Raw genomic sequence first — 25,804 nt, 5'->3', positions numbered from 1 at the left:
CTGCTCTAGGGCTAGCTTGAGGATTTCCTGGTGTTATGTGAATGAAGTGGCTTAGTAATAGGAGAGTTGGTTTTTTGAGTTTCTTAAAATCATTTTGCTGGGGGTTCTTAGAGCTCCTATAACATTCCATACATTAATTGTATCAAGCATAGTAGTACATATGTTGCCATTGTCATGTCCAAAACATTTTCTTTCTACTTGAGCCCTTGGTATAAGTTCCTCTTTTCCCTCCCCCTCCGCCACCTCCCCACCCTTGTGTATCCTTGATCAATTATATAATTATTATTTCATGTCTCACGCTGTTGTCTCCCTTCACCCTGTTACTCGTCCCCTTGGCAGGGGCTAGATATCCAATCTTGTGATGGGGTCCCCCTTTCTCCCCTTCCCCTAATTTAAACTCAACGACCCTTCTTAGATCTTCCTTATTCAAGGTCCTCCTTTCACATGCATATGAGATCATTGAAAATGCCATGGCTTGGGTGGGGCGCACTTAGTCTTCAAAGTGATCTCCTTGTTTTCACACCTTTAAGAGGTCATGTGCAGCAGATTTACTCCATGCAGTGTGTCTTTTGATCACTTGACTGCTGTTTCCATGAGCATTGATAAGGGATCCTAGCAAGGCAACATTCTTAACTTCAATCTTTCCTCCGTTTATCATGATGCTGCCAATTGGTCCAGTCGTGAGGATTTTTGTTTTCGTTGCATTGAGTTGTAATCCAGACTGAAGGCTACCATCTTTGATCTTCATCAGCAAGTCTTTCTCACGTTCAGCAGCAAAGTGGTGCCATCTGCGTATCGCAGGTTGTTAATCCACCTTCCTCCCATGCTTATTGCACATGCTTCTTCAGAAGATTGTGTGTGAGAGGATACAACCCTGATGCACATCTTTGGTGATTTTAAACTATGCAGCATTCCCCGCAGCTGTACAAACTTTCAATCTTAATCCTGTTTTTTTTTAACATTTTATTAGAGACTCATACAACTCTTATCACAATCCATACATATACATACATCAATTGTATAAAGCACATCTGTACATTCCTTTCCCTAATCATTTTCAAAGTTAATCCTGTTTTATGGTACCAAAGCGACCCCATCTCAAATATAATTTAAGGAGAACATGTATTAAAAAGTCAAAAACAACACAAAGACATACATAGATCATCCAAAGGAGAAAGGCCATTAGCACAAGGTTAAAATGGTGCCAGAATACAAACCAGGTGGACTCACTCCAGAGTCTGTTCCTGTGTTAGTGGGGTATAAAATAAATGGGTAAAGTCACTGGCTTCCCCGGTGTCTCTGGCTGCCGTCTGTGTCACGCTCTCTTTTTGCCCTTGGAGCCCAGACTCCCCACAAGTCAAGGAGACCAAGGCCATTTGTGTGCTGGAGGGCATGGCCATGTGTAGGGTATCATCCATTTGGAGCTGAAGGGAAATGAGCGGGTGGTAGTCTCGGGCTGATGCAAAGACTCCATGGATTCCAGGTTCTCCGGTTTGATGATAATACACAGGCTGTATCAGTGCTGTCTTCACTTTAATTCCCTTTTCCAAAAAAACATGGAGGGCCAAAGGATGCAGACAGGTATGTTGGAGATGTGAGCAGCGCCACCACTGGCCAAGCAGGTGTGGCTGCAGTGCTTATTAAAGACTGATGTCGCTCACAGGAGCCCTTTCCATCACTGGCCGCACCATGGTGACCCATGAACGAGAGGACGGCCTGGAAATGAAGACAGGAGATGCTGGGCGTTGTTTGGCTTGTGGTGTAATTCGGATCTGCTGGTAAACAGTTCCTCGGACATGGACAGCTGTAGAAATTCCTCCTGACAAACATTAAGCACTGTATTCTTAAATAACAATAATAGGAGCCCGGCTGTTATAGCATCTGGGTATTAAAGGCCTGAAGGTGAACAAGTGGCCAGCTAGCTCAGAAGCAACAAAGCTCACATGGAAGAAGCACACCAGTCTGTGCGATCACGAGGTATCTATAGTATCAGGTATCAGACATCAAAGAACCAAAAATCTTATCATTGTGAATGAGTAGGGAACCAAAGTCCATGTGTAGGCCACTGGACATCCCCTTACAGAAGGGTCTCAGGGAGGAGGTGAGCCAGTCAGGGTGCAGTGTAGCAACGATGAAACATACAGCCTTCCTCTAGTTCCTTTTTTTAAAAAAATCATTTTATTGGGGGCCAGTACAACTCTTATCACAATCATACATCCATTCATCATGTCAAACACATTTGTATTTATGTTGCCATCACCATTCTCAAAACATTTGCTTTCTAATATTCCTCTACTTTCTAAATGCTTCCTCCCACCCCACCCCACCACGATCATGATCCCAATTCAACCTTACAAATCTAGCTAGACCAGAGGATGTAATTGGTACAGATAGGAACTGGAATCACAGGGAATGCAGGACAGATGATCCTTTCGGGACTAGTGGTGAGAGTGTAGTTACTGGAAGGGTGGAGAGAACGTTGTGGTGGAAAGTGAGAACCGATTACAAGGATCTACATATAACTTCATCCCTGAGGGATGGACAACAGAAAAGTGGGTGAAGGGAGACATCGGACATTGCAGGATATGACAAATTAATAAAAATTTATAAATTATCAAGGCTTCATGAGGGAGGACTGGGGGAGGGTGGGGAAAAATGAGGAGCTGATACCAAGGGCTCAAGTAGAAAGCACATGTTTTGAGAATGATGAGGGCAACAAATGTACAAATGTGCTTGACACAATGGATGGATAGATTGTGATGAGTTGTACGAGCCCCCAATAACATGATTTTTAAAAATAATAAAGTTATATTAAATGCCAAGTAGAGGGCTTAGCACATCACACACACTGTGCCGGGTATTCTTGGTGCTAGGTGGCAGGAAAGTCGCTCAGACAGGAACGCAACAGTGCCCGTCCTGCAGCGCCGCACTGTCGTCCCTGTGGCTAGTATTACGGTGGCTTTAACTTTTTCCTATTTGAACTGGGGACAATTGAAAGTGCAAAATGTACGTCATGCAGAAAACGGCTTCTTGTCCCTAGTGTGTGTTTTTCAAAATTTCTACAAAAATTCATGTTTTCGTGTAGATGCAAAAATAGTGGAGGGGAAAAAAAATCAACCACAACCCGATTGAGATTGGATGAGGCCAGATGAGAAAAACCAAGTTTTGACGTCTTTCCTCAACCCTGGCTCTCCGTTGGCAGAGTACTGCAGAACGCCACAAGTTGGTCCCAATCTCGGTCCAGTGGGGCTTGGACCGCTCCCTTCTCAACTCATTCAACGCCATCAAGTGACTTCTGTAGGTCTCTGAGGCTGGAAATCTTCAGGGGGACCGGAAAGCCTCCTCTTTCTCCCCAGACGCTGGAGGGTTTGAACTGCTGGCCTGGAGGTTCGCCGCCCAGTGAGCAACCCACCCTGGTCCCACCCATGACTCGTCTCGGCGGCTGCTTCATGGTAAGCAAGGAGCTGGGCGCTCCCAACAGCTCTTCTACGCCGCGGCCAAGTCCAAGCATCCCTCCCCGGGGACCTTCGCAGCGTGAGTTTAGAAGCTCTCTGAGGGTCCACGCCTGGGAGGTCTCCGTTCAGAGGGGGGCGGGGCTCGGCAAGGCCGATGGCTCTGCCTGCATTGTGGGGTCATCGTTCCTGTTTCCTCGGCAACGGGAAGCGGCGGGGAAGCCCCGCGGCACACCCCCCTGAAGGCCACCCCCAGGTGGCCGCAGGATCCTCTGTGCGTGGAGGCCGCTGCCGAGTCGTCCGGTCGGTGCGTGCTCCCCGGGCCCCGGCGGCGGCATGGCGGAGGCGCGGCCGCGGGCGGGGCGGGGCGGCGGCGTGCAGCCCGAGCAGCTGGGGAAGCTGGCGCGCCAGAAGCGGGGCGGCCCCCCGCGCGGGGAGCCCGACGCGGCCGGCTCGGGCTCGGGCTGCTGGTGCTGGCGGCAGCTCTTCCCGCGGCCGGCGGCCCGCGGCCCGCGCAGGGCCAAGGCCAAGTACGGCTGGCCCGGCAAGGCGGCCCCAGAGCGCGGCCTGTGGGGCCCCGCGAGCCTGCGGCGGCTGCTCCAAAGGCTGGCGACGTGGCGGTGGCGCTACCTGCGGTGCGGGCAGCTGGAGGAGCGGCTGGAGGAGATCCCCCTGCTGGTGCTGGACCGCGCCCCCCTGGGCGACTAGGCCTGCCTGCCTGCCTGCCCTCGCGAACCAGACCCCCTACCCCCAAAGCATTGGTTTTGTTTAATAAACAAAGGATATAAAAATACACCCAAAACAGTTGTGGACGAGAGAGCTTAGAATTTTGGAAACACAGCAAGGGCAGACATTCAAACCCACCAGCCATCTCAGGAGCCAAGAGGGCCCTCAGCAAGACTGGCATGGTAGGTTAAGAGCTGAGCTGCTCACTTCACGGTCAGCATTTCAAAACCACCAGCCCTTCCAGGGCGAAGGATGAGGCTTTCTACTCCTGAATTGAGTTACAATCTCCCACACCCACAGGGGTGTCCTACCTGGTCCTCTAGGGTCCCAATGAGTCAGAATCCACTAGAGTTTGGAGAAACCCCAGGGGCAGGTCTACTCTTGTCTTACAGCATTGCTATGACTCTTAATGGAGTATATGTATTAATGAATTTATATAAGCCCTCTGGAATATATGCATAAACCCATTCAGAGCAGGGAGTTTATACAGTTTAAACTTTCCAAGATTAAAGGGTCTCCAACTTGAGTTCTTGGTAGAAAACAAGCTTTGCTTCTGCTCCACCACTCTCCCATGCAGCGATGGAAGCCCCAGGTCCCTTCCATCTGGCGGCTGCAGTCAAGTTGAGAGCAGGATCCGAGGGACTGAATTTTCTTTCTCGGCTGCCTCAGGGAATGAGTGGGAGGCACAGCGGTTTTTTCTTCTTTTCTGTGAGATAGGATCTCCTCATCCCACATCAGCGAGAGCACCGCTGCTGTTATCTTTTGTTTGCAGGCATTTATGAATCCATGGAACCAAGAGTGGGGTGCGGGAAGTCTAGAAACCAGTGCTGGACATTAATAGCAAAGGGCGGGTTTTTAAACTCCTTCCTTCTAGTCCTTAAAAACCTACTAATACTGGCGGTAGAGGGTTATGCAGTGGGCTCTGCTGGGGGGAAGAGGAGGCTTTCTACTTCTCTACGAGTCGCCCTCTAGAAAACCCAGCGAGGCGCTCTACCTTGGCTCAGAGGTCACTATGAGTTGCAATGGACTCAATGGCAGTGAGCCTGAGTTTGGAATGCTACTCTGGCTCCGAAGACTTGTATGGATGAAGGCAGAATATTAGAACTGGCAGTGCTCTTGGGTCTTTGAAAGCTTCACATACGGAAGCTACTGATTGTTACAATCTCTGTCTGTCCTCAGACCATTCTCCTCTCCTACCTGCTCTCTGGCCCCAGCAACACCCAGTGTGCCAGAGGAAAGCTAGTGCTCTGAGGAATGGGCCTGTGCCCCACGGGATGGTGCTGCAGCTGAAGTGGCTGCAGTGTTCCGGGAGGTCCAGAGGTGGCAGGGGTCTTCGCTCTGACCTAGACAGTCAATCTCAAGTATCATGATCCCCCCACGCTACTCATTCCGTTCATTGTGTTGGCCGGGAGTGATGACTGGTTTCCTGGCAGCAGCCTAGGTGATGAGAAAAGCAGGAAAAACAAGACACAGGCCAGAATGCTGGGCCAGGAATGATTCTCCGGGCCTCCCCTGCCCCCAGGCAGGATTCTCTGTATTCTGTGATTTATGGTTAAGTGCACGTGCAGTTTTATAGCCTCTTTATTCTTGCCCTTGCCCAGATACTTTCAACTACTACTCTATAGGTCTGTGGTGAAGCGAGGTAAACTTTGGACTCACATGAATCAGTCCTTGCAGGAGAAAGACGAGGCTGTCTGCTCCAGTAAAGAGTCACAGACTCGGAAAACCCTAAGATTTAAGACAGTTCTCCTGGCTTTTAAAGGACACTATGAGTCAGAATCAAATCAGTGGCACTAGGTTTGTTTTTTTTGCACCAGAAAAGTCATCAAGCCTCATAGATAGCCAGTCCCATCCTATGCAAACCAATCTGGTTATCTTCCCTAGACCTGATTGGGCCTGGAAATCACCGGTGATGCCTGAATAATTACAAGGATCCACATGTGACCTCCTCCCTGGGAGATGGACGGCAGAGAAGGGGGAAAGGGAGACGCCGGATAGGGCAAGATATGACAAAATAACAATCCGTGGATTATCAAGGGCTCATGAGGGAGGGAGGAGCGGGGAGGGGAAAAAAAAAAGAGGACCTGATGCAGAGGACTTAAGTGGAGAGCTTTGAGAGTGATTAGGGCAAAGAATGTATGGATGTGCTTTATACAATTGATGTATGTATATGTGTGGATTGTGATAAGAGTTGTATGAGTCCCTAATAAAATGCAAAAACAGAAAAAAAAAGTTGCTTTATACCGCACAGGCCAGTTCAATTTTTCCTGCATGAAGAGGTGCAAGCTAAGAGACTGACTCAGGTAAGTGTTGGACTGCTAACTCCAAGGTCTGTGGTTCAAACCCACACTACAGGAGAAGGATGAAGCTGTCTGCTCCTGTAAAGATTCCAACCTTAGGAGCCCTATCTAAAGTCATGGTGAGTGCTTGCTTCGGCAGCACGTGTACTAAAACTGGAACGGCACAGAGAAAATGATCGTGGCCCCGGTGCAAGGATGCCATGCAAATTTGAGAAGCATTCCATATTTGTAAAATCCCAAAGAAATGGAACAACGAATTACTGATTTCATAAGGGCAGGCAAAAGACTCAGGATAAGCAAAGAACTTCTGAAAACGAACAACCAAGCAGGAGGCCTAGCACTGCCTGACCTATAAACCTACTCCCTAGTCACAGTAGTCAAAACAGCCTGGCACTGGTACAACGAGAGATACACAGACCAATGGATCAGAACAGAAACCCAGACATAAATGCATCAGCCTACAGCCATCTAATCTTCGACAAAGGACCTAGAAAGATCCAGTGGGAGAAAGACAAACCTCTTCAACAAATGGTGTTGGACAAACGATTTCTTTATGCAGATGGATGAAACAAGACCCATACCTTTCCCCATGCACAGAATTAAAGAACTAAATGTAAACCCCAAAGCTCCCAGCATCATCAATGAGAAGGCTCAAACAAACTTAGGGGCCCTATTGCAGGGCACACATAGACTACCAAGTATAATGGAGGAGACACCCAGCAGAAGACAAGATAGATGATTTGGACATGCTGAAATGATATCCCTTATGCACTTCAAAAGACTTCACCAGGAGAGGGAAATGAAAGCCCAGATTAGGAAAAACTTTTAACCAACGACTCATCAGGAAAAGGGCTGATTGCTAAAGTCAATTAGCAATGTGAGTTGGAATCATCTCATGGCCGTGAGTTCTAGGAGAATATGAAATAGCTGAAGGCCCCATTGGCCCAGTGGTTATGTATAAGACTGCTAACCACCAGGTCAGCATTTTGAACCCACCAGCCAGAATGTTCCTCAGGGGAGAGATGAGGCTGCCAGTACTCCTGCTCATAAAGAGGCACAGTTTCCGTAACCTGAAGAAGCAGTCCGACTCTGTCCTATGGGACATTCTAAATTGGAATCTCTACCCTTTACGATCACTATGACTCAAAGGTAGCGTGGGTGGTTTTTTAAGTAGTGCACCAAAGGCACTATTGTAAGAAATTCCAACATCTATGAGTAATGTTTGCTGGACTTATTTTTTCAGAAAGGTGAGAGCCAAATAGAGGATACCCACTTCTCTTACTGTCACTGTACTTTTTTGCTTTGACTACTCATTCCATGGGAAGAGCCCGGCTGCCACAGTGGGCTGTGCATTGGGCTGCTAGCCTTAAAAATCACCACTCACTCTCGGGAGAAAGATGAGGCTTTCTGCTCCTGTAACGGTCACAGCCTCAGAAACCCCATACAGGGTCTCTGTGATCAGAATCCACTCCTTGGTTTGAGTTTCTGAGACTGTAAATCTTTACAGGAGTAGACAGCCTCATCCTTACTAGTGTAAGGCAATTTACCTAGTCTATGTCTGCAACATACACACACACACACACACACACACACACTCTCTCTCTCTCTCTCTCTCTCTCTCTCTCTCTCTCTCTCACTCTCTCTTTCTCTTTCTGAAGTGCCAGTTCTGTTACATAAGCATAAGACCATGTAAATGTTTCACTTATTTAAGGACAGGTGGCTGACCTGTGCCCTTTGTCTCCCTCATTTGACTCTTAGATTTCCACCCCAAACCTTACATTTTTGGTAATGCTGTTGTCAGAATCTCTGTCTCCTGGCTCTTGATGGCAATGGAGACCTCTCAGGCCAAGGAGTGTGGTAGCTGCTGGTGGATTTGTTGAGCTATAAGCTAGTCCATAAGTCCAAACCAAACCCATTGCCATAGAGTTGATTCTGGTTCATGGTGACCCTATAGAACAAGGTAGAATTATCCCTGTGGGCTCCTGAGACTGGAACTCTACATATCTCCTGTGAAAACCCAATATCATGAAAACATAACCCTTGGTGGTCCCCACTTCCACTGGCCTCCCTTCTTCCCTTGAAGCCAAGCCCATTTCCGTCAAATGATCCCAACTCACACTGCCTCTATGGGACAAAGTAGAACTGCCCCGTAGGGCAGAAATCTTTTCCTAGACTGCCACCGAATTGTTCTGTGGAGCCCTGGTGACCTTCCTGTTAGTCACCAAGATTGTAACCAAGCAGCCACCAGGGCTCCTGCCCTCCAGGCTATGGGTTTTGCAATATTCCACAGTGACAACTTTTATCTCTGACGTTCCAAGACTAGGAGAGTAACAGCATGTGCCCTGTTCTTTCCATATCTATCTTCCTTGAGATAGAGACATTGCTTTTTTTAAAAAGCAGTGCTTTATTTTCAGTGAAGTGTTTTCTGATAGAAATATTCCAGAAGCCTGCCTCTTCTTCAGTGGTTTGAATGGGCTGCTTTGTGTCCTACCCCCGCCCCCCCCCACCCCCACCCCCCCCCACCCCCGCAAGTTATATTGACATCTTAACCATTGTACCTGTAAATATAACCTTATTTGTAAAAGAGAAGAGTGAGTCCTAGCAGCAGCAGAACTAAGCACTCAGCTGCTAACTGAAAGGTGGGTGGGTCAAACTCATTAACTGCTCTGTGAGAAAACACGATCCTCTGCTTCCAATGAAAGGACACCGCTTGAAAGCCATGGGAAGCATTTCCACTCTGCCCTACAGGGACTGGACTAGTCGGGCAAAAGGATGGATTTGGAAATGGGGTTCTTTTGTTATGTTAAGGGAGCAACATCCCAGTAAGGTGGATCTTAATCTTGTCTTCTCAGTGGCGCCTTATAAAAAAAAAAAAAAGCAGAGCACCCCCCACACAGAAACTGCAGGACGATCAAAGCAGACGCATCTAGGAAAAGAAGAAAACAAAAGTCAACAGCAAGAGAACATCAAAGATTGCCTGCAGCTACCAGAATCCTGAGAGAAACCAATGGAAATATTGCGAAAGAGGGACACACCGCGTTTCATTCTGGACAGTCAGCTGTTGCCATAGGGATGCCACGGGCCTCGCGGGCACGGGCCATTGCACCCATCGCGCATGGGTACACACTTTGGAGCTCAACACTCACTTCACATACTACTTTGTACGAGAATCCGCCGCTCCGCCTCAATCTCAGCCACTGCACGGCGCCTTTAAAAGATTAGCAGGGTCACTGCGAGTCAGTCATCACAAATGCTGGTGGTAAGGTCAACTTGATGAAGTTTGGGTGTTGTGATGCAATTGGGCTTTGAGAAAAGGAAAGGGGGATAGAAGGTGGATAAATAAAGAATGATGTTTGTTGCTTTATTGCCATCCAAGCCGGACTTTTTGTAGCTTGCTCAACAGAGGATTTGGGGCTAAAACTAGGAAATATGGTGCAAAGATAGACCACAAAAGCTCCGTGAAATCTGAATGGGTGCCCAGCTTGGCCTTCAAAGCCAGGAGAGCTCTGGGACACTGCAGTCCTGCTGGCAATTGGTTTTGCTAAGTGGAATCTCACTTCTGGGTCCTCTGATCCACATGTGGTCAGAGGATGTCCTCACCTACTGGTAGCCTCTGACAGCAGCAGGACAGCTGTGTTAGTCTGGGAATTTAGAGAAGCAAATCCACAGAAACTCATGTATAAGAGAGAGTTTTATATAAAGGGTAAGTGCACATCAAGAAAACATCCCAACCCAGTGCTGCCCAAGCCCACAGTCCAACATTAGCCCATATGTCCAACACCAATCCACAAAGTCCTCCTCCATCTCACAAAACACACGCAGTGATACTGACTGCAAGAGGAAAGCTGAATCAGTGAATGTGTAAGCATCTCAGTGGTGGCAGGGGTCTGTACACGGCTGCTCCAGCACCCAGGGCTGCATCGGGGTAAGTCTATGTGGCTGCTCCTCAGGGATGTCTGACAGGAAATGGGCCTTGCCAGCTGAAGCAGGCAACTGACGAAGGCAGCTGCACACTGGTCCGACCATCAGAAAGCAGGAGACCCGAGAACTAGAAAGGTGAGACTCACGGAGCCATTTATCTCTCTGCCCTTCAATTAATCCCACATGTTTATCGGCCAGGTTGGCACAATAAACTAACTACTCCAACAGCCATGTCAAGCAGGGTACAGAGCTGCCAAGTCTTCCGCCTACCAGGTTGTCCCCACTTGGCCTGGGAAAAACTCTTCCTCAGCTAAATTGTAAGTGAGGATTGGGAGATCAAGGAGGACCCAGGCATAACTGCTGGGGCCATAGCTGAAGTGAGCAGCCCCTCCCCCCACCCAGCCCAAGGCTCACATTCCTGCTGGGCCCTTATGAACGGTTTGGCTTTGGAAAGTTACTCAACCTCCCCAAGCCTCAATCCTCCATCTATAAAATATAGTGATATCGATACAGGCTGGTACGGGCATTATGTGAGAAAAATATACACAAGGAGACCTGGTCCAATGTAGCTGCTCAGTGAACGTGCTGAGACGGCTTGAGTGAAGTCTGCAGGCTTTTTGGTTTACTAAGTATTTTGCTAGAAGCTAGTGACTTTCGCACCTCAGAGCTTTCCTTTGTCTCCGCTTTGAAGATGGCATGAGGTGAATACAGCACAGAGAAGGGCTCAGCATGTTTTGTTGACTGTCCTTTAAGACTCTCAGTACTTGACCAGAGAACTTGAGGTAAAAGGGCCCCAAGGCGGAGACTGAAAGAGGTGCAGAAAAGAAGCCTTCTGTGTCTGCTGACTCATCCCCTCCTTCTGATGTCTCAAGCCAGGCCGCAAGGGCTCTGGAATGGTACCGACTGGGTCACTGGGCGTTGCTAGGGAAATGGACACTGCCCTCCTTCCCCCCACCGTGGCATGGGCCTCTGAAGGAAACTGGGGGTTTGAGGGGAAGCACCTCCGGAGTTGGGATGTTCCCCTGGAGAGGAGGCAGCTGCTGGATCACATAACAGGGAGCCCCTCCCCATCTGGGGGAGGGCAATGAGTCAAATGTTCTGGGTTTGGAGGTAAGAGAACAGAATAGTGCCACTGAGGGCTGTTTGGCTCTTAGAGAATTTTGACTGAAACAAACTTTGAAATTTTCCATTGAGTTCCCTTTCTAGAATGAGCCTGGTGTGCAGTGCATTTTGGCACACCTAGCCACAATCTCTGCAACTCCCATCCAACGATTTTGTGGACACGTGTAAACAGGATGCATGGGAGTCTAACGTGAGGATTGGTCGGTTTTTCCATCCCTTTCGTTTAAAAAAGAGAGGCAGGCATGGGGGAAATCTCACTTTTCATTAAGAAAGAAGAGCAGGAGTGGAGTATCTTTCAGGCCTTCAAATCCTTGTGCCGAACCTCTTTGATCTAGGGAGCCCAGAACTCTGATACCAGAGTGGGGTGGGGGTGGGGGGGAAGGAGAGGTGGGGGTGTGGCTGGGGAGGCACAGTGGTTATGGCAATAGCAGAACCAAGAGCATGGAGTGAGCTGGGTTTGTGAGAGCCAGTATCATTGGGCTGAGATTATGGTAGTTATTAGCAATGCTAAAAAACACTTTGTAACACGTGCCCGTGTAGAGCAGATGCCAAAGGGCCACTTGCTTGAGAGGCCAAGGACCGGAGGTCCTTGACATAGCTGCAGATACGGCTGAGAAAAGGCACTCCTGGCTGGAAATACTGAATAGCTCTAATCCTGATCTGCAACCCACTCCCTTCCCTGATGCACCCGTGACTGTGACTTCTGCATGGTCATTGTTGTGTACTATAAATCTAGCAGAGAAGCTGAATGACAAGGGAGAGATGACTGTTGTGAGACTTGGTACAGAAAATCGGAGGCATGTTTGACTTCCTCATAGGAATGGGCTCTGGGCTGTTGTTGAGAGTGATTCTTCTCCCACCTGTGAAGTCACAGGTCAGACTCTGCAGCCACACCATTCTTACAAGGCCTCAAGCTGGAGTCCACGGTGGGATACAAACCAAACCCCTCCAACTCACCGTCATCCAGTCACTCACTGTGAATAAAGAGTGGACCTATCGGAAAGGCTGAACTGTCCCTGTGGGTTTGCGAGACTCTTTACAGTAGTAGAAACCCAGTCTCCCTCCCAAGGAGGTTTTAAACTGCTGACCTTGCAGTTAATGGCCCAACACATCACTATGATGCCACCAGGGTTCCTTATGGTGGGATAGACTGAGGACAATTCAAAGAGGCAACAATGCTCTCTTCTCTCAGCTTCTGATGATGGATGCTCAGTTCCTGGGCTAAACTGGCCTCCCTGGTTCTGTGTTTTCTTAGAGTATGTGAGGTAGTTAGTATATTGTGCCAACCTGGCCGATAAGCACATGTGAGATTTATTGAGATAAATGGCTCGGCGAGCCTTGCCTTTCTTGTCTCTTGCTCTTTGATCATTGGAACAATGTGTGGCTGCCTTGCTTGTTCTGAGCCTAACCCATGGACTGTGTCACTGTAATTTGAGGCTCCTTCAAGACCTGCTTTGCCACACCATTGGAATTTATATCTCTTGAGCTGGGGACTGTCGGACCCTGTCATCTGGCTAACTGTTGGTGACCTACCTTGCTGTTTGCTGCCTGTGCCGATAGCCTGAATTGCTCTATAGAGGACTACCCGGTGGCCCTCAAGACTTGAAGGACTGCCAGTGTGTCTCACAACTGTCTCATGGGAGTGAGTTGTACTGCTTTATAATTTGATTAACAGTTTATTTGTTATATATCTATCTGTATAAATATATATAAAATTATTAGCATTCTGGTTTTGTTTCTCTAAAGAACCCTAACACAGTATGTTTTTGATACTTGCAGATTTTGGCTGGCTTTTCCCATACATTGGCTTTGACATGCTAGAATTCCTTGTAGGCTCAGGCTTGACCCCATTTACATTTATGTATGAGAAGCAAGCACAAATTATATGGATCAAACTACAAGAAGCAGAAAAGTCTCTTTTGGGGCTACTGAGTACTGGCAGAAAAAAACCCCACCAAAAAACAGGGCTCTGGAGGTGGCCCAATGTGCGGCCAGTTGTGAGCTCGTGTGTGGGATGGGGGCAGAAGAGGTGAATGGAACCTCTGAGTTGTTCTAAGGTTTGAGCCCTGGCTGTGGCAAACACTCTATTCACATGAGTTGTGACTAAACACCAGATAGAGAATACCAGATAGAATGTTCAATTTTAATAGGAGGAGGAGGGGCATATTCAATAGCCCGAGCCCCCTGATTCTCAACAGAAGCAGAGTGATTAAAAAAGAAAGAAAAAAGCTAACAGCAACAAGCAAATAAAGACTTTAGTGATTGAAATAACTAGTCAGGGAATAAACATAAGTATGTTTAATATCTTCAGAGAACTTTTTTAAAGCAAAAACTATAAAGAGAAAATGTCTTTGGAGTTGAAATACTGAAAGTTTCTATGGGCAAATTATTGAATGATATAGGATCTTCAAAAGAAGAGGGAAAGAATGCAGTCACTGTACCAAAAAAAAAACAAACTAGTTGACATTCGACCTTTCAAGAGGTGGCAGATGAGCAAGAGCCAACGGTGCTGAAGGAAGTTTGAGCCACATTACAGGAGTTGGCTAACAAGGTTCCAGGAATTGATAGAATACCAATGGCAATGTCTCAACAAGCTGATGAAGCCCTGGAAGCACTCATTGTCTGTGACAAGGAATTTCCAAGACAACTACTTGGCCAACTGACTGGAAGAGAATTTGTACCCATTCCAACAAAAGGTTATTAACAGCAGGTGCAGATTATAGAACCATATCATTAATATCACATGGCAACCAAATTTTGCTGAAGAGTATCCAACAATGGTTGCAGCAGTGCATTGACAAGGAGCGGCCAAAGGTTCAGGCTGGTTCAGAAGAGGACTTGGAACTAGGGATATCATTGCTAATGTCAGATGGATGTTGGCTGAAAGAACATACCAGATAAAATGTTCAATGTTCCGTCTTGGAAGAAGTACAGCCAGAATGCTCTTTGGAAGAAAGAATGGTGAGCCTTTGTCTCATGTACATTGGACATGTCAGGAGAGACCAGTCCTTGGAAAAGGACACCATGTTGGGTGAAGTAGAGGGCAGTGAAAATGAGGAAGACCCTCGACAAGAGGGCTGCCAACAATGGGCTCAATAAACAAGAATAATTCCGAGGATGGCGGCAGTGTTCTGTTCTGTGGGGGTATAATGGTTTCATTCTCAGAAACTCACTGCCATCGAGTCAATTGATTCATAGCCATTTTATAGAACGGGGAGAAAGCCTGGTGGTTTTGAACTGCTGACTTTGTGGTTAGAGTGGATTCATCTCTTTAGGTGCAAAGGGCAGCACCGGTGGCTGGAGTGGTTCCATGGAATGGAGTGGTTCAATGTTCTCATCGTTTGGATTATCAGCCCATATCTCCCCATCCAAATTTCAGGGTCCCATTTCTTTCCAACCAATGCACTCACTACACCAGCCACCTTTCAAGGTTGAGAATTGTGCTGGCATTGAGTTTTGCTTCTTGTCTGGTAAGACTCATGGTTTGGGTTTTAGCAAGATCAATTCTGTTACTAGAGATGACTCTCTTTCATGACATTCGTAGCAGCCTTGAGGGTTTTTTTTTTTTTTTAAATGGGCACCTAAGCCAGCCTTCAGGTGTTTCTTTCCTTTACCAGTTTGTGTATTTTAAGTAATTATCAACCAACCAGTCAACGTCCCTATATTAGCCTAACAAAATTGTAGCGAGCCTCACTTCTCACCACAATGCCATCCATCAGTGGTGTGAGTTTAAGTCTGTCACCTCGCACTGTGGATTAATAGCACCCTCTTTACTAACAGTGACAGACTTAGTGTATGATCAGACAGTTCCTAGTACCTTTTGGCTTAAGCAGACGTCAGAACCAATTTAGAAAACTCTGTCTTTATTGTGTTTTTCTAGACCCCTGTGACATCATGATTCCTTATTGGGTGGCTAACTACAAGGTCAGCAGTTTGAAAACCCGTGGCACTCCACGAGAAAGACGAGGGTCTCGACTCCCGTAGTTAGTCTCAGCAACCCACAGGGACAGTTCTACCTGCACCACAGGGTCACTAGGAGTCTCGGAATGGAGTTGGCGGCAGTGAGTTTGGTTTTTGAGAGCACCAGTCTTGATACTCTGGCTACTTGGTACGAGCGCACTAGAGAAGCAGGAAGACTGTTGAATGCCAAGCTGAATGAGCCAAATACATCCTAGGTCAGCAGTCCACTCTTGGCTCCTGGGATCGGCAGGTGATATTAACAGCAGGTCAATGAACCAGATGCAGGATCCAAATCCAGAAAAGCTAGTTTATGTATATTGCTAGTCTATACGGAGAGTAGGCCAGACCCCCAGTGAAACCACCCACACCATCAAGACTGACCAGATGAACAGCTTGGCTACTTCACAGCTCTCAGTGTGGAGTTGAGGACACTGCTCAATCACGAGACGCCTGTCCCACCCAAGTTCACATAAAACCTAACCATCACAGTGCTAATAGCACTGTGGGAAGTTCAGCTAGTTCAAAGACTCGACCTTTCCATCAGTCTTTTAAACAAGATCTTAAGATGACTGAAGACGATTCTATCAGATGAACTGCAAATAGGCCCAAGCTTTGGTTTTACCATTCTGCTCCAGAGAACAATGTTTAATCCAGACGAGCTTGAGGGGATCTGCAACCTCAAGGCAGGGCTCAGCTCAGGTTATGGCAATTGCCTTTTGTGATTCCAAAGGAGTAGTTTTGATAATTTCTTCAAGTCATGGGAACCAGAACATGGAGAAAAACATTTAAAGAAAAATTATAACAATATTTAGAAAAAAGGCTAGGAAAGTTGTGAGGTGTTTTTCTCCACAAGGACAACGTACCTGCTGCTCATTGGAGTGTAGCAAGGGCTAGCCTGAGGATTGTTGGGAAAGCTGCTCCTTTGGGGCCCCTTACAGACCTGATCTTGCCTTTCAGTTGCTTTGTGCCTAAACTCACAAAACTAACGAGGAGCAGTCTGAGCCCCTGGAAGCTGGCCAGGCTGTACTTTGATGTGCAAATTGAGGAGTGCAAAATCCTTTGGGGAAAGGCTAGAGATGGGAAAACCACTTTCCCAAAGATCTAGATGGAGGATATGTTGAGAAAAAAAACCGAAGCGCTAACTTTCTGACATATTTAAGAAGAGCTTCTGTGATGGGGCAGGCCGAGGCAGCATTTCGTTGTTTGCACTATGGGCTGGAACCAACGTGATGGCGCAGAAACGCTATAGCAATACTTTTAACACGAGGTTCATACTCATGATGCTATTCTACTAGTGGAGGGAAATATTATTCGTTAGGTAATAACCAGCAACAAGGCCAGCGGAAGAGGCAGGGGGAGGGCAAGTAGGTCACGGTATTAAGCTGAAGTAGGACACTGCTGGAAAGTAAGGCTCCCAGCCACCCAGGTCCCTTCTGCTCTCCTGTTGCTTCAAAATGGGAGATCAGGAGGAGTTTTCTCCCTTCCCAACTTGCCTTGACTTCCCAGAAGCCGAGGCTGGCCACTGCTGCCTGTGAAAGGGGTACAGCCATGCTGTCTTTGGCCGACGTGAAGACGTTGACCCATCGGCTGGGAGCTCAGAAGCAGTGCATCTGAGTACACGTTCCTGTGAATGCGTGACGGTGAGGGTCTGGTTGTGTTCTGGTGTGCAGATGAGACTGCACACCTGCTTTGCCTACCACAAACACCCAACGGCTAAAATCTCCTGGAGATCATTAAATACGATAAAACATTTCTTATAAAAGTACTATTTTAATAAATTGATGTATTTCAATGTTGTAACATGATAGCCCAATGCTATTATCAAGGTAGCAAAAAATGAAGATTCCTGGTCTTTTTATATAAACACTATGAATGACAGCATTCTTGCATTCAATGTCACAAGAAATTATCTTCAGCTTTATGAAGATTCCTTAGCAGTTGATAACACCTTTCAAACAGTGAAGATGTGTGTGTATTGACTGGTAGACAATGAAAGTCTGATAATTCAGCTGCACTCTAAAACCATACTGAAGAGACGGGCACACAATGGCAGTATAGTTATCTTGCTGAATAAAACAAGTCTCTTATACATGATTTAAAGAAAATACAGCATGTATCAAAATTACAGCGTATTTTACAAAAAAGAACCACAGAAATGACACAGATTAGAACCCTGAAGCAGCAAATGTGTTTCTACCCGTTTTGTGATGGAAGAAGCCATGGATTTAGAGTCCTGTAGCTGTCTATAGTGTTCAACCTCCTCCTACACTGATGTAGTAATGAGCTACAGCCAGGACTCCCTGCTTGGTACAAATGCTGGTGAAGGGTAACTTGCACTATTGCCAGGAGTCAGAGCAATAGCTGGCTGGATTTCAGGCATCGAGTGGAGGCGCTTTACTACAATCCCACAAGCCACACACCTTTCAAAGTGAATGCCACCAATTTAAGGTTTACGATAACAACAACAGAAAACAAGGGCATTTACAACAAATGAGCAACCAGCAGCTTCTGTCCAACCCACCATTAGAAATATTTCATTTGTTACAACTACAAAGAGGACACCTGACTCCATCACATCACAGTCATTCTGAGGACTGAGTTTTTGTTAGCAGAGATGAGTTGAAAATAAGATTCCATTCTTCCAGAAGAAAAGAAAAGCTGAATAAATGCTGATTAATTAAATCCATTCTTAATTTTGAACTGTGGAAGAGGGTCAGATTTGAATGAGACTTTCTAAAGTTAAATCAACAAAAAATAACATTTCCCAACCTTAGATATAATTAAATTGCAAGGAACCTTCATGTGTAATTTTCTCTACTGATTGTTGCCAGATAATTGGTCATAGGCCGCTATTGCTACTAGGAGCCTTTATATGATTTTTAAATTCCAAATGATGCAGATGAAAGTAAATACAACAGATCTCATTTGTGTGCTGAGTTGCTGGATTCTGGACAAGGACGGATGAGATGTTATTTACCAAAGAGTGTCTAACTAATGGCTACTCCTTTACATTTGTCAGTAGCCTACCTTTAAATTGTATATAATTGAATTAGAAAAAGATTATAATCCACACATATATGGATCAAATATATATATATATTTATCCCAAGCAAATTGCACCAGATACTTTTTATAAAACCTTGGTTTTGGTGATATGATTTACAAACAAACAAAAAACCAACAACCTTACTGCTGTAGGCTTTTGTGTTTTGTCCTAAATCTCATTTTTAGATCTGCATTAATTCAATTTTTCATAAAGGTCATATATTTTTTCTTCTATTCTACATTTTTAAAACAAGTGCACTGTCCCTTAAAGAAACCAAGAGTGATTTGGAAAGGCATTCCTCTGTGGACACGGAACAGTCCAAAGCATAAATTAGGTTACGTGGCTTCATCTTCCTCAGGCCAATGAGTATAACCCAAGGTTTATTTTCCCCATGAACAGGGTGTGCTTAAAGTAGATGAAGGAATCAAAATTAGCTTATGAAAAAGTTAAAAATGCAGTTTTCTGTAAGATATGTATATTTAAATAGAGCAAACAATCTAATATAGTTTAAATAAATGTAGATGATTTCAAAACAGACAATATATAAAAAGTTAAAGTCACTGCCTTGAATAGTTTATATGCTGCATCCAATAATCTATATAGGACATTCATTTTTAAGGCAGAAGAATCTAATTTTACATATAATGATTTGATTCTTACATCTAAGGATCAAATTGGGTGTAGACAGATTCCTTGATAATAAGCACTTATCTGGGGTGAGAATTTCATTCTTAGTGTATATAATATAGGAGATGCATCTGAGTGAACATAAAAAAAGATGAATACTAAGACACCAATAATGGTTTTCAATGAGACTAACCATTCTCTTTTTGCAGTGAAACTACTCCCATAACCAATGAACAAACAGATATATTCTTTCTGATATATAGTACATTAAAAGTTTGAAATATCAAAGAGTGATCATTTTGGACTGTGTTACTTTAGACTCTGGTTTTCAAAACCACTAGTGTAAAAGGCAGCCTGACTAGTTAAAAACAGCTACATGTCAACTCACACTGCTTTGTGGAAGGCTACCACTTCGGTTATTTCTACTCCATCAACAAAATTCTGTGCAGGGAAGAAATCAACTATTTTTTTTTTTAAAGAACCCCTTCTCCACCATGTCCAAATGTGCAAAAATACTCATCAATGATTAGAAAGGATATTCTTAAAGAAAACATCACATCGTAATTTCAGAAATCAAAGGCATCAAAACCAGACAGACACAAGAACGCCTCAATACTAGTGGGGCGGACAAATCTGTGGGATCAACCTGCCTGCTAGTTGGGAGCCCTGGGAGATGTGCTCATGGAAGGGAGGGCGAAGAAGAACTGGCCGTGTGGGGGCCCACTTCTTGCAGACCAAAGCCTCCGGTCCTCAAGGTTGTGTGTGCTCCTTCAGCACGGTCAGCGTGGCTCCCTGAATCCTGGCGCCATTCTTGTTAGGAACTAACACAGACAAGAGTCCAAAAGACAATTCTTACGCAGGTGACGGTGACTATTAATGGTGTAAAGTACCTTTTTGTGTGCCTGTTATTTATGACGTAGCTCTGGCAATTGTCAGGAGTGTCGAAAGCTAACCTGCCTACTACTGAAGACGTAAAGATGTTCTTCTTTCATGGCGGCAGCAGTCCATGCAAGATTTGTAAACAGCGATACAAAATACTGTAAACATAACTTAACAGAGTTTGTATAAAACAGAAGAAAATCCAAATTTACAAGTGGGTAAAAAAAACCCGAGGGTGGCTTCATACAAAGTTCTCCCTCTTGCGCCAAGTGATATTTTGATTACAAATATAATCCTGAGCTGAAAACTGGGATTTTGGGGAGAACCATCTTTGCATACAAAATAGCCAAAAGATGCTTTACTGTTTGTTTTCCTCTAGTGATATTCAACTGCCAGAGACAGTTCTGAATGTGTGACTTTGGAAACATTTATAGTTTAGTGTGGTGGCCGGGTCTGGAGCCTGCTGCGCTGCTCGCCATGGCTGAAGATGTGGCAGCCTCCTCCGCTTCTTCCAGCTCATCCTGGAGCTCCTGGCTGACGCTGGACTGGAGGGCCGCAGGGGTCAACCACTCCTTTGGGAGGCAACTCTGTAGAAAGGGTATACAGGAGCTGAAGTAGGCGAGTCGGTTGATCCAGCGAGGAATCTCTTTCCCACAAAGAATCTACAGAGGAAGAAAAAAGTTTGTTTCTACTATGTAAGAGAAGTAGGGTCACTTGGTCCACTGGCAGAAAAAAAAGGAGATGGGTATTCAGAAAAACCTCTGTGGCCCCAGGCCTTTGATTCCAAGCCACCTGTTCTGGGTAGGCACAGTCCTGGAGTCTCCGGAGCCTGGGACAGCTACTGTCTGCCTGTGCTCTTCCTCAGCTTGCTGAAGCACCTAGGTCAAGTTGCTCACTTTGGGGTCTATTAATTGACCCTAATTCTCTTGGTTCCTTTCTTTGATTCGTGCAGTTGCTTTGAGACACATGTCAAAAGACTGAGCAGGGCAGAAGGCACTCTGAGCAGAGTAACAGAAGCTCTTGGCAGTTAGAGCATTCAAATCTGGGTGATTTCCTACCTGCAATTTCCCCCTTCAAAGACTCGTTTCTACAGCTGCATGGTCCTGTTCCCTGGCCTGCACTGCACCACTTTACCACGCCTGGACCCGCTTTTCTCAAGGAGCCCACAGGGGTCCAGAAGGAAAGTCCTGTCTACAATGGGCCCGGTCCATGATTCCAGTACACAAGTGGGGTGGTGGATGATCTTTTCAGCCTGCATCTGGGAAAGATCAAGTTGGCTGATCTGCTGATGATCTACTGTGTTCTCCATTCCCAGCCTGATGCTGTCATTAGGGCCCCGGAGCACTGGTCGGATTTCACTGAGTAAGCACTGGCTCTTTCTGGATCCGACTTTACTCTCTGGAAGCCGCTCCCTCTGTGCTTTCGTCCCAACCCTGCCGAAACTACCACCACACGGTCTGAAAGTGCCATCTCCGTTGATGACTTTAGAAAGAGGTTTTAAAGTATCTTTTGTCCAAAATTTACCTAATACTTTAATAAAGTGGCTTCTAAATCACACAATGTAACGTTTCTCCTTAAAGGTTTACCCTTACCCCTTAGTAATATTACTACATTTACTGTAAGTCTAAGAGGGTTTCAGAAAGTTGTGAGAAAAAGAAATTGAAGGTGATGTAATTGTTGGACCTCTCTTTGAGGCCTCTGTTTTCCTTTTAGGAAAGGGGCCATGGGTTGGTTCACTTTGAAGATTTCAATTACATGGTTCACTCAGAACTTATCACATTACCTAGGGGCACAGAGAAGTTTAGACAGACACTTGAACATAGTTCAAGAACATGTAAGTAGGTGAACAAGATCCAGGATAAAGGAGATACAGCTCTGTGCCTCAGAACCAGGCCTGTGCCCTGTAAATGAACTACTTTGATGGCAGAGTACAGACTGACCACAGCACTATCTCAAAGATGTGTGTGCTAGAACAACTAAGCCAGGCAGGATCCAGTGCTTCAGCGAGACACTTGGGAGAAGGACACTGTGAGAGCAATGAAATGCCCACCTAAAAGTGAGTTAAAATGGCAAATGTTACGCTGTAAGTACTTTGCCGCAATTAAAATACAAAACAAAACCCCCAAACACAAAGTATGTACCATCCTAGCTTTGATCTTACCCTACAGGAAAAGGTATTACTTCTTTTTAAAAATAATTTTCTTAGGGGCTCGTACAACTCTTATCACAATCCATACATTTATCCATTGTGTCAAGCACATTTGTTGCCATCATCAGTCTCAAAACATTTTGAAAAGGTATTATTTCAATGAAAATTTTTTTACCTGAGAACTAAATCCCTCTACCCATTCTTTTAGTGTCACCTACGAAGTGAACATGGTCTAAGAATACCTTTAAGGGGGTAATAAAAAACAGAAGCTAATGTTGTGGCAAAAGCATTTGGTGTCCTGGCTATCAAGAGATTTAGTGCCTGGGGTCTTAAAGGTTTGAAGTCGAGCAAGCGGCCATCTAGCAGGGAAGCAACAAAGCCCACATAGAAGACATACACCAGCCTGTGTAGTCATGAGGTGTTGACTGGATCAGGCATCAAAAGATCCCAAACAAACAACTATAGTGATGTGAAAGAGGGGGTTGGAGTGGAGACCCAAAGCCCATCTGCAGATATTGGATATCCCCCCACAGAAGTGGTGTAAGGAAAGGATGATTCAATTAAGGCGTAGTGTAGCAGCAACGAATCACATATCATTCCTTTAGTTCCTGAATGCTTCCTCCCCTCCCCCACTACCAAATCTGGCTGAATACACATTGATACAGATAAGAGCTCTGGGCACATGGAATTTAGGAAAGATGCCCCTCAGGAACAGTAACGGGAGTAGTGATATGAGGGAGCGGGATGGTCAGGAAAGGGAAAGGGTGAGAAAGGGGGAACCTATCACAAGATTGGATATATAGCAATCCTCCAACCCCTGAAGGGGACGAGTAACAGAAATGTGGGTGAAGGGAGGCAACGGAGAGTGTAAGATACGAAATAACAGTAACAATATATAATTGATCAAGGATACATGAGGGGGAGGAAGGGGGAAAAAAGAGGAGCTTATACCAAGGGCTCAAGTAGAAAGAAAATGTTTTAGAAATGATGATGGTACCATATGTACAAATCTGCTTGATACAATTTATGTATAGAATCTTATAATAGCTGTAAGAGCCCCAATAAAATGATTTTTTTTTAAAGTGTGGCAAAGCAGAGCAAGGCTTGGCTCATATTATCTGAGGACACTGGAGAGTTTTACATAGGAATAAAGATCTCAGTTTGCCCTCAATATGTAGCTGTTTTCCAGAAGAGGAATACAGTCAGATAATGAACATCTTTGTATTTCTTAACCAGAGTGGTTAAGTGGTTCTTAATCAGGAGTATTTAAGTTACAGAAAGCACAACGTGCTTGTAAATTACACAAAGTACATGCCCAGGACCTACCCCTGAAGACTCTCATTCAGAGCTAGGAGTATAGAGGTCTTGGCTACACTGTTTCACAATTTTTATTTTTAATGAAATATTTAAAAAAATCAATAGTCTTTTAAATTCATGCATGGCAACTTGCACTATGATTATCAAATAAATATAAAGTAATATTTGTTTTCTAACATCATGTTGTCTAGGTATAGAAATAATGCAACAATTAAACCCACTGTTGGCAAGTTACTTCCTAATGACAGTAACCCTGCAGGACACAGGACTGCCCATGAATGGTTTCCAAGATGCTAGCTTTTCCAGGAGGAGGAGGCCACCTCTTTCTCCCGTGCAACAGCTGATGAGTTTGATCTGATGCCCATTTGATTACTATAAATGGACTTTAAAACTTTTTAAAGAGTTTCTGCTTTCAGTTCTTGAGTATATGTTAGTATTCAGCTTATGCACACACAAGTGTATTCCAACCTGAATGTGCTTAAGCATGTCGCTGCCACTAGCGGGTAATGGACTGCAGACAAGTTCTGTCAATGATACATTTGTCATACTCTTGGTGAAGGGTACCTTCACATAAAGAAAAGGTTTTATGCTGTGGTTAAAAAAAAGTGATTTTGAGATCAGGGTGAGCCTCAAAACTTTAAAACAAAACTCAAATGCACATTTTTCTCAAATCACTGAAGCTTTGCAACAAATCACTGAAGTTTACGGGAATGCTGCCCCACAGAAAACAATCGTTTTCAGATGGTTCCAATGTTAACAAAGATGGGGAAGACAACTTCAAAGATGAGCCGAGAGAAGAAAAGATTATTTCTTTTCTTTTTTTTATCATTTTATTGGGGGCTTGTACAACTCTTATCATAATCCATCCATCCATTGTATTAAGCACTCTTGTACATTTGTTGTCATCATCATAAGAAAGATCATCTTAATGAATGAAGAAAATGTGACCTAAGTCCAGAAACTAGTGAAAGAAGGTCCTAAAACACTGGTTCTAAACCCTGTGGGTCGTGACCCCTTCGGGGGTCGAATGACCCTTTCACAGGGGTTGCTGAAGACCATTGCAAGACACTTATTTCCGATGGTCTTCGATCCATCTCCAAGCAGGTTCATCAGCCCACATGCAGATATGCCCACATACAAGTACTCGGCGTGAAGACTGTTCTGTTACCCATGCTACACCATGATTCAAGACAAAATTTCATTGATTTGTCATTAGAAATCTATAATTTCACAATATATAATTACATATTGTTTTTGTGATTAATCACTATGCTTTACTTATGTTCAATTTGTAACCATGAAAATACATCCTGCATATCAGAAATTTACATTACAATTCAGTAGCAAAATTACAATTATGAAGTAGCAACGAAAATAATGTTATGATTGGGGGTCACCACAACATGAGGAACTGTATTAAAGGTTAACAGCATGAGGATGGTTTAGAACCACTGCCCTAAAATTACCACTGTTGTAATAATTACTGAAGTCAGGATCTCACATGATTTTGCATTAAAAAAAATAACTTTATTGGGGGCTTGTACAACTCTTATCACAATCCATACATCCATCCATTATGTCAAGCACATTTGTTACCATCATCATTCTCAAAACATTTGCTTTCTACTTGAGCCCTGGTTATCCTTCTACCCTCCCGGTATCGCCACTCTCACCACTGGTCCTGACTGGCTTGTCTCCTCCTCGCAACACTTCTGTAAGGGGATGTCCACTTGCCTACAGATGGGCTTTGGGTCCCCTATTTGCACTCCCTCTCATTCACAATGATATGATTTTTTTGTTCTTTGATGCCTGATACCTGATCCCTTCGACACCTTGTGATCACATAGGGTGATATGCATCTTCCATGTAGGCTTTGTTGCTTCTGAGCTGGATGGCCGCTTGTATACCTTCAAGCCTTTAAGACCCCAGATGCTTTATCTTTTGATAGCCGGGCACCATCAGCTTTCTTCACCACGTTTGCTTAAGCACCCACAAATGATACTTTTATTGAGCATAAGCAATATGGAAATAAAGAGTTATTTCCAAATTACCTAGTGAAAATAAACAACCAACAAAAAAAATATTGGAATATTTGATTACATAAGAAAATAAAACCCTGAAAGAGATACAGAAATCAAATAGCAAACGAAACTTCAACAAACTTATTCAAAAAAAAAAAAAAAAGGAAATAGATCAGATAATTAAAAACTCCCAACTAAAACAAGCCCAGGGCCAGATGGCTTTATCAGAGAATTTTACCAAGCATTCAGGCAAGCGATGACACCCATTCTACATAAACTATTCC

The 25,804-nt window shown here is 44.9% G+C and overlaps 1 protein-coding gene and 1 non-coding gene across 3 annotated transcripts in view; one reads left to right on the top strand and one right to left on the bottom strand.

Annotated features, from left to right (window-relative positions):
* Positions 1–25,804, bottom strand: part of DESI2 (desumoylating isopeptidase 2) — a 118,741-nt gene that overhangs the window by 49,756 nt on the left and 43,181 nt on the right. The window contains exon 5 of one of the 2 annotated variants that reach the window (XM_075531269.1): positions 17,242–20,695. The exons of the other annotated variant lie outside the window; for it this stretch is intronic. Coding sequence (XP_075387384.1) covers positions 20,462–20,695 — 234 coding nt within the window. The 3' untranslated portion in view covers positions 17,242–20,461. Of the gene's footprint in view, positions 1–17,241; positions 20,696–25,804 lie in introns of those variants that run through there. 2 annotated transcript variants of the gene reach the window in all.
* On the top strand, positions 6,602–6,708 carry LOC142438247 (U6 spliceosomal RNA). The gene has a single exon (XR_012782664.1). It is a non-coding gene; the product is annotated as a U6 spliceosomal RNA (small nuclear RNA).

Source organism: Tenrec ecaudatus, chromosome 1, assembly GCF_050624435.1.
Source record: "Tenrec ecaudatus isolate mTenEca1 chromosome 1, mTenEca1.hap1, whole genome shotgun sequence".
Taxonomy (NCBI): Eukaryota; Metazoa; Chordata; class Mammalia; order Afrosoricida; family Tenrecidae; genus Tenrec; species Tenrec ecaudatus.
This window is presented reverse-complemented; position numbering and strand designations above follow the sequence as displayed.